The 9,216-nt window shown below is 43.0% G+C and overlaps 1 protein-coding gene across 1 annotated transcript in view; it reads left to right on the top strand.

The window, feature by feature from the left end:
- TBX20 (T-box 20) overlaps positions 1–9,216 on the top strand; it is a gene marked incomplete at its 5' end in the record, with an annotated part of 31,271 nt that overhangs the window by 2,207 nt on the left and 19,848 nt on the right. Inside the window, one exon of the mRNA XM_010077575.1 lies at positions 4,516–4,624. Coding sequence (XP_010075877.1) covers positions 4,516–4,624 — 109 coding nt within the window. The remainder of the gene's footprint in view (positions 1–4,515; positions 4,625–9,216) is intronic.

Raw genomic sequence — 9,216 nt, 5'->3', positions numbered from 1 at the left:
TCTAAAAATATTCCATTAATGTAATTAATGACTGACTCCTTCCAGCATCAGGAAACTGAGGCTGCAGCACCGGGCTGTGTGGTGGGAGGGCACTTCAGCAGAGACCCACACTTCATCGTGTTCAGACCAGCACTTCAGTACGTACTTAAGTCCCCAAGTCCAGTAAGACTGAAGCACATGTCGAACGGCTTTGCTGAGTCAGAGCCGGAGATATGGAAATAACGTGGATGCCCCTCTTAGCTTCAAAGAAACTTTTCGTGGAGGGCTCTGCGCAGGCACACAGATCTGCTCCAGGTGGCTCAGCCCGGGGTTAAGAACTTGCTTATTACAGAGTCAGAAATTAGAATTGAAACACAAGAAATGGAAGCACAATTTTTTTTTTTTTTTTTGTATGTGAGTATAGGGACCAAATCCTGCGTGCTTGCCTCATATAAACAGTTTGACTGAAATCTTGCTGACTACCAATCTCTGGAAGGTGGCTCCAAGAAGTAAACAAACAAAAAGTGCATGCAGAGAAGCTGTGATTAAAGACAGCAACCTAGGAGTTATGTTGGCTTTGTTTTCAGGGCCAAAAACTCCTTCTTGCAATGTGGTTAACATCAGAGGGCTTCGTTTGACGTATTGTAATGGGCACTGATCAAAACCTAAAGAAAAACCATGGGTCCTGCTCCAAAAGAGTCAGCATCAAAAGAAGAAATAAGGGAAAGACAGAAATAGTTTTAAGGCAGGGTTATCCCTTTATTTTTCTGTTCAAGTGCCTTTTGGGATACCTTTAAATAGACTGCTAATTCACGCTGTCTGGCATAGACAGGTTCAATGAGGAAATACAAGAATATAGGATGAGATTGATCCTTGGAATAACTAGCAACTGCCCTACTGACAGTTTTAGAGCTGGGGTCAAACCTTCTTGGAGTTTAATATTTCTTATCATCATCCTGTGGTAGCTCTTTAAGGTCTTCAGAGTCAGTGTCCCTATGTGCAAATGCATACCTGTGCTGTTTCACTTTCAGGGTGTTTCACCCCTATGTACAAACGTGGACCTTTCCTCTTTCATTTTTAGGATGCTTAGCCAAAAGACCATTGATCACAGTGCAGGCACAGATTACTTTTTCTTTTTATGAACAGTATATACATTTTGTATGTACATTTATGTGCTCTCTTCTTTTTCTCCTCTTTGGTGAAAAAAAGGATGTTAAAGAGGTTCAGCCTGCTGACTTTTGCATTACTAGTGCTTTTTCTGGAGTGTTAATGCATCTTTTGAGATGGGAAGCCTCAGTCTTGCTTGAACAGATGAAAGGTATTACTCCTCCCACTGCGAAACGGGTTTGGTCCTGCTCTAGTAACAGGAGCCCTTAATGAAGTTGTCACCCGTGATTTCTTGCCCTCCAAACACACAGTTTTAGCTCTCCTTGCTTGAGGAGTGTAGGTGTGCTTAGCATCCGGGCACGAGTACCAAGGTGCTAACTCCCCCTGCACTCCACTGCCTGCATCTCCATACCGTGCTTTTGCAGGGGAATTATTCAGGAGTCACGTTGTGCATAGATGTAAGGCTTTGCAGGATTGAACCTCTTAGTTAGGTGTTTTGCTCTTTCAATGCCAAGACAGTTTTTTTTTTTTTTTTTTTTTTTTTTTTTAATTCCAGAGTATTTTGTGATTCTGGTTGAAAGATTAGCCCTTCAGGGAATTTGCTACAAAAAATGGTTTTAGCCCTGTCTTCCTGCTGTCAATGTTGAAGACAAGTTTATGTTGTAACGAACACTTAAGTAGAAATACTTTTCAGAGAATCTTTTGTAAATCTTCTGAAGTGCTATCTGGGGATAAAAATCCTGTGTGATTATTTTATGTTTGCTCTTCCAAATTGCTAAGACTGTGTGAAAAAACAGTTTAAGTTTCAGCATGTACCTTTATTTGCTCTTCCTTCTTTTTCATCTCCTTTCTTTCACTCAAAAGTCTATCTTTTTTTTTTAACTGTATTTTGCTATGATCATTTGTTTAATGGATTTATAGTGTTTACACCCTTACAGAGAACTCTAGGTAGGAAACCTTTAAAAGGTGTTACATTTTGCAAATTATTTGAGCCATGAAGGTAATTAAAAGCACCATGCACAGGGCTTGTAGGACCAGACCGACTGTTAAACTAAATAGATGGGGAGTGGTGTCACATTCCAAAATATGCAAGAAGGAAGCAGTACCCAAACCTTGCATATATCACGGAACATTCTATACTGTGGAGCATATTCACATCCAAATATGGCTCTTAAATCCTTTGTGAATGGAAACAAGCAGCCTGTTGCATCTGGCCAGCCTTAGGCAGCAGAGCCCAAGCGAACTTCATGCCTCCCTGGAATGTGCACATTTATTTCTCTAACCCATTTGCTCATGTGCGCTTGCAGTCCCCTTGACTCCTTCCACTTCAGAGGGCGATATGTTTAGTTTTCAGCCCTCTTCTCTGGGGTGTACAAGCTCAGAGAAGTGTGCGGATAGGTGTAGTTCACCAGGTGGAACCATCTGTTGCAGTGGGATCGACGGCGTGTGGCAAATCAGTAAAGAAGAGTGAGGTCTATTAATATATTTATGTAACCAACATGCAGGTGCCCATCCTTCAGTGACCTTCCCGTTAGCTCTCTGCTAACATCCAGGCACTTCGTAGTTTGAAAGCAATGCTGCGCATTAACCACCTATGGTGTGAAACAATTGTGCTTAGCTTTTAGACACGTGAAGATCTTTACTCATTCTCCAGTACATTTTTGAAATAGTTTGGCTTTTTGGTCCCAATTAGACAAACCTTGCTGAGCCTGACACTCTGTGATCATAGTAAAAATTATTAGCTATCCAGACATTCAAAATCAGGAGTCAGGCTCCAAAAAAAAAAAAAGAAAAAAAAAATCACAAGACCAACTAAAAGGTTGCAGGACATGTTTGGGACTCTTTTTGTGTTACCTTCTCTAATTCAGGGCTCTAAAGATTGAGATTTTCACTGCTTTTTAGAGGAAGGCAAAGTTAATTTTCACAAGAGGTAAAATTCTTTTGACATAACAGGATTTCAGGTCTTGAGTTTTCAGAGACATCATAATTTTTCAGTGCAATCAGCAGAGTTGATATGAGCAAGGATGCCTGTATGCTCAGAATATTTTACTGCGACAGGAACCCTGGCTCAGCATCCCTCCCTTGGACATAGCTATACCAGCCAAGCTATGCTTCAGATCAGTGTTAGGAAAACATCCTGCACATGTGAAGCGAGCTGAGCTGGTAAAACTTTAATTTCACTGCATCTTGGGGATTCTGCTGGCAAAAAACAAAGACTGCAGGATCAAATCTCCTTCCTCTTTGAGCAACAGAGCTGTGCTCCCCAGAGCCTTTAGTCCAGGCATTCTTTGATTAGGGATCAGCGTAGTCTATCGGAGAGTTACGCCCCGTCCTTTAGTGGTTTTTCCATTCTCCTCTTGCCTAACCAAAATCATATCTCAACAACAACAAAAAACACATTTATCTTTCTAAACCGGCATCTCAGCACTGCCCCACCCACCTAATGGAAGAAATCCATCCATGTGGCCAAAGGCATCACCCAAAATGAGTTAGGTCCTCAGCAAGCAATAACCAACACCGACAGAAGCAGAACAGAGTTGGCTTGCACTAGCTGAAGGTCTAGTTCAGCTCTTAACTCACCATCACAAAAGAACATTTGAGTTAAATAATATCCAGCAATATATGACTCCAATAAAATAGTTTTTAAATAGCCTGGCACTTGTAATTAGTCTAGTCATAATGTATATATCATTGTATCTACGTGTCTTCTGTGCTTCCTTTTCTTCTGCTTCATTTCCCAAGTGGTGGATTGTTAATTACAGAGCTGCAATTAATTTTTTTCGTGTCAGACCACTGTGCTGGACTGCAGCCTTCAACCTCTTATAAACAGATGTCACCACAGCTAATGTGTGATTGAGTGCAGGTTAAAATCATTATCACAGTTTAATGTTACATATAAAGAAAAATGCATTTTTATCTGCATTCCCCCATTATCTCTCTAATGACACCATGTTTTTTCTCTCAGAGCTGTAGTCATTGTTATTTTAAGTGCTTGTTAGTACAGCTGCGGGGAAAGACACGATCAATTTTTCATTTGGGAAAAGACACAACAGCGAATGTTAGTTAATGTCTCCATTTTAGATAACTAGATAAAATAATAGGTATGGTTAGAGAGCAATCTAGCAGTTGGACATGGGATTCTTCATTATGTTCCAGTGAATTAAACAGCTCAAGTCATCTGCTTTTACTGTCTTTCATTAATGGTCAGATTTCAGGCATTCATTAATTTGGGGGAGATTGTGTGTGTCTTGCTCAAGTAGCAGCTCTGTATTACCCCAAGCTCTCAGGAGATCCATCTCTGTGACACCACCACATACCCCCCAAAGCAAGATATTATGAGCTTTTTAATTTCATACAGAAGTAGTCCCCATGCACAAGCCAAGAGGTGACATTTTTAATGAGGAGGCTTTTTCCCTGTGTTTTTTTTAGGTTGTACGTACACCCTGACTCCCCATTTACTGGAGAGCAACTGCTGAAGCAGATGGTGTCCTTCGAAAAAGTCAAACTCACCAACAACGAGCTGGATCAGCATGGCCACGTGAGTAGCCCTTCTCGTGGGAAAGGGTAAAGGAACTGCCAGAGGGGAATCGCTCACTTGTGCCACAGGGCTAAGCTTGAGGATGAGAGACCACAATGGGAAAAGGACGCCTTGGCCCCCAAGTTACATGTTTCTTGGCCAGCCTCTCCTACCACGGTGGAGGAGGACACTGCATGAAGCTTAAACATGTTGGGTTTGAATGTTTCTTGTAGAGGAACAGGTGACTTCAGAAATCAGGGGTTTTACCTTTCATAAAATAGAGCCCAGGTCAATGAAAGTGTTCAAATCATGCTCCTGCTGCTGTCAGAAGCAGGACATCCCTTGGGGACAAGTTCAGGGTGGAGTCGAGCATCAAAGCGATGGAGAGAAGGAGGGCAGGTGAACTTTTTTTTGTGCTTCTGCCCCCAGTTTGCTGTGACTTGGCAGTACGCTCTGCCACATGCAGTCGCTAGCAAGGTCACACGCTTTTCCATGTGTGCTTGGAAGCTCCCTCTTGTTACAGGCAACCTGTTGGGATTGGGTCCATCAATAAGAGATCTTGTACTTCCAGACCCAATACGGCACGGGCACAGAGTCACCAGAAAATACTGATGTGACACCAAAGTAAGGGCTATCGAATTATAAAAATAAGTGTGCATCGGTTGCTCTTAAAATAACTGTAGGCTACCTGCAAGGCAAGGTGCCACAGAGTGGACTTGGACCTCTACAGAAGACAGGTTCCAGCTCTGATCAGTACCAGCTCATTGTCACAAGCCCTGAGGGTGGAAGCTAGTAAATAGGCTGCAGAGCTGCTGGCCATAGGTTCCTGCTATGCTCCATCAGCAGGGACTGTCTAATGGTAGGTGGTAAGAAACAGTGTTTCCTGTCCTGTCCCCTCCCCAAAAGTGTCTGTGAAGTGCAGGAATGGCTCGGTGCCACCTCCAAACTGCAAAGGAAGAGCTAAAAGTGTTGCCTCTGAGCTCGGCAGTTCCCCAGGGGAAGGTTGGAGGAGCAAGAGGATGGATTTGAGAAGGTTGTTGGCTGATGACGGAGCAGATAAGAAGAATGAGCGTAAAGGCAGTGTTAGTAAACCAGGTGTTGAGGAGAGAGGAGTGATTTTGAACTCTGAAGCACATGTAGAGGTAACTAACCTGTAAAGTTGAATAATTGTGGCATCCATCCCCTAGTGTGCTATTTATTGCCTTTTCGGACTTGTTGGAGACAGTGGCCATCTGTCTGAGCTGTGTTCTGTGCAATGCTTCTCATCTGAAAGGCAGTTTTTGCTTGTTTCACGACCTAAGAATTGAACCACAGCCACGATCACTTAAAATATATCCAGGAAACAACAACAACAAAAGTAGTTTAAAAAAAAAAATCCCACAAAACAGAAGACAACCCAGATAGATGTCTGTGTGTTATTCTTTTGCAAAGATCTGTCTGTGCGTATATTTTTCTTGAATCTGGTTCCCACCGTTGCTCCCTTCCTAACTAGCAGAAAATGTCTTTTTTTTTTTTTTTTTCCCCTTCCCTCTCCTTTATTTCATAATCTGTAGAAGGGCAAAGCTGAAGATTTGTGGGCTCTATCACCGGGTGATGATAGAGCAGTATATGTGCGCATTTAAAAAGAAAAGCATTTTTCATCATAACAGGGGCCATGTGTGCCTCTAATAAAGGGCTCGCAGCAGTATATTGCAAACTAGTTAGGAGCAGTGCAGTTCCCAGAAGCCCAGATGAATGTAAAAAAGAAGTAGAGCTGAGAAGCTGTCGGGAACAGAGACATGTGACAGAGCAAGATGTAATCGTCTCAAATACAGGCAGTGGGAGAAAATGATCCGTAACATTTGAGTTATGGCCTCGGTTAACATTTGAAGAAGTGGCAGAGGTGGATCCCATTCCTTTTGTGAAGATTTTTGACAGCCAAAGTTGATGGAAAGTTTTGCATGTTCAGTTAAGAACAAGCCCTGAAGGCTCGATCCCGTGTTTAGATTTGCATGACAGGTGTTAACGCCTTTGCAGAGCGCTCCGTTTTTTAATATTTTGTGGTTTTTTATGTTCCAAATTAGGGTGTCAGGTTTTGTGTGCTGCCTGTGAATTTCTTCCTTAATTCTACTGAGCATCCAATGAAGCTATGTAAATACCATCATTGGATGCTCAGTAGAATTAAGGAAGAAATTCATTCTCTGGAGGCTTTAAGGAGGGCTTGTTGTGCCATGGCTGATGGCATTTCCAAGCTCCCATGAAGCTCAGAGAAGTGGAGAATTGAAATGCCTCCTGAAGCCTCTCCCTTCAGTTTGAAAGAGCCCTTATTCCCTGATGAGATCTTTTTAATTGACCTGCTAAAATCTTAATTATGTTTGATAAGGCGTGTTGGTTCCTGAGGAAGTTTTAATGACCTAAGAGATGCCTTTAAATACTTGTTATAGGAAGAGAAGCTGGATCCAACCTGATTCCAGTTTAGTTCTAGTTGCCTGCTTTCTCCATCCTCCAGAAGCCAGTTTGAGTCATTAAGGTAATTGTGGTGTTTTATTTGTAGGGTGGTTCGTTTCCTGAAAAGGAAACTGAAGAGAAGGGAGACATTTGTTTGTTCTAGCGTGTTTTTTTCTTTTCCCTTTTTCTGAGAATTTTGGAGTCGGCAAGTGTCTCTGCTTGTGTATCTTCATCAGCACGCACAACCCCATAGCTATGTCCAGATTCTCCCCAGGCATCAGGCAGAAGTCTTATCTCTGTGTGCATGACATACAGCTCGCTCCATGGAAACATTTTCAGATATCCTTACCAGAGGAAGGAAATGGCTCCTGTCTCTGGATTTCTACAGCTGAGAGAGTAACGAATTTTTTTTCTGGTTATGGAACATTTATGAATGTGATTTTTTTTTTTTCTGGATTTCTGGTGATGTTTTTCCCACAGACTGCTTCTTTCAGGACTTTTGGTTGCGCTTAGTTGGGGTGATATTGTTTCTGGTTTATGGTGAGGTGAACCGTGAGTGTATACACTATTGTAATTGCTTTTCTGGCATTTATGATAGCAAAACTCAAACACATGAATGTTTGCAAAAGCAAACACAAAGGTGTGAACATGACCAACAAGTAACTGTGAAAGCAGGGGTTTCAGAATAGCCACAAGGAGTTACGTCTGGGGCATTTTTTTTTTTTAAGTCAACCTGAAAAAAGTGAGGAACCCCCATGCTTTTAGAAGGCAAACATGCCCGGTACTACTCTTCTTTGGTGGAAGCTGCATTCACAGCATAGTTTCTGAATTCAAAGTTACCTTTGGGGATTTTGCAGCTGGCATCCAGATTGCCTCTGGTGACCGGTCTGGAGCCAGTGGGAGCCAGATGCCTCCAAACCCACCTGCCCTTACAGTAAGCGGGATCCTGTAAGGATGGATCCTGGTCACCTCCCTTGCTGCAGCACGAAGGCAGGTGGGATGGCCTTTTCCATGCAGGTACGGGACTGCTTGGACTTTGAGACTGCCTGACTTGGCTTGCCTCTGGTGAGAATGTGTAGGTAGAGCATCACGGCAGAGGATGTCATCCATGTGCACTTTTGGTTTGGGAAAACTTTCTTAAAGGATTCCACCATCTTGTTTGAGAAATCAAGTTTCTTTATCACAATTTGCATTCACTGAAAGGAAAGGGCATGTGTGGGAGCTGCTCTGTCTCAGTTTTTCCTCCTTCTGCTCAGCTGCTGCTCAGATGTAATGCCTTGGTGTGGAAATCGCATCCCTGAAAGGCAATGGGAAGCCCCAAGCTCTGTGGGCCAGTCCCTCAGTCAGATCATCACCATCCAAGCACTGTCGTTTAAAATGTGTTTTCCCAGAGCAGCCCATGTGACTAGGCTGGTAAAACAAAATTTTACGAAGAGGGGGGAAAAGTGCTGAGCAACCTGGTCTAGTGGAAGGTGTCCCTGCCCATGGCAGGTGGGTTGGAACTCGATGGTCTTTAAGGTCCTTTCCAGCCCAAACCGTTCTATGATTCTATGATATTAATGTCAGGATCAGTGGCCGTTGTGTGTGAGCATGCATAAAATGGTGAAATTATTTGAGAAAGGGTAAAAAGCAGACATGCAATGCTTTCAGGATGATGGTTCTCCATCACTGTAATGACTTTCCTCTCGCTGTGTGCCCCCCACGAAGTCACAGTGCAAGTCTTAGCAATATTTGGCCCTGAAGGAGCAGCGAAGACAATGCTGATGGAAATTTTAGTCATGCCAAAGCTGTCTCTAAGCTCTCCACTCCAATGCAACGTGCAACTTTTCTCATTGACTGAGTTAGCATGAAATACTGCACAGCTTCTGCTGTGTTTCAGCCGAAGTCGACGCTTCCCCAGGAATGCACATTAGCTATTCCAGATGTACCGAGCTGCCTGTTAACGTCCTGCAAAATAGAACCACCCACACTGTTGCCAGTTTTGTCTTGTGACTGTGATTATATCCAAAACAAGTACTGGTGTGAGCAGAGCTCTGTATTTAATTCTTACATTGTAATACTGTGGTTAGAGGCAGCCCAACAGGCCTCCAGCCAGCGGTAACTGGAGCAAGTGGGACTCTTGGTGTGATGCTGGCGAACGTTGAAATTGGTTGGTTGGTCCATTAGGTTTGGAATTATTTTGGGAG

The sequence above is a fragment of the Pterocles gutturalis genome, unplaced genomic scaffold, assembly GCF_000699245.1.
Source record: "Pterocles gutturalis isolate BGI_N339 unplaced genomic scaffold, ASM69924v1 scaffold2443, whole genome shotgun sequence".
In the NCBI taxonomy this organism is placed as follows: Eukaryota; Metazoa; Chordata; class Aves; order Pterocliformes; family Pteroclidae; genus Pterocles; species Pterocles gutturalis.
Note: the sequence above shows the minus strand (reverse complement) of the source record. Positions and strands in the feature narration are given on the sequence as shown.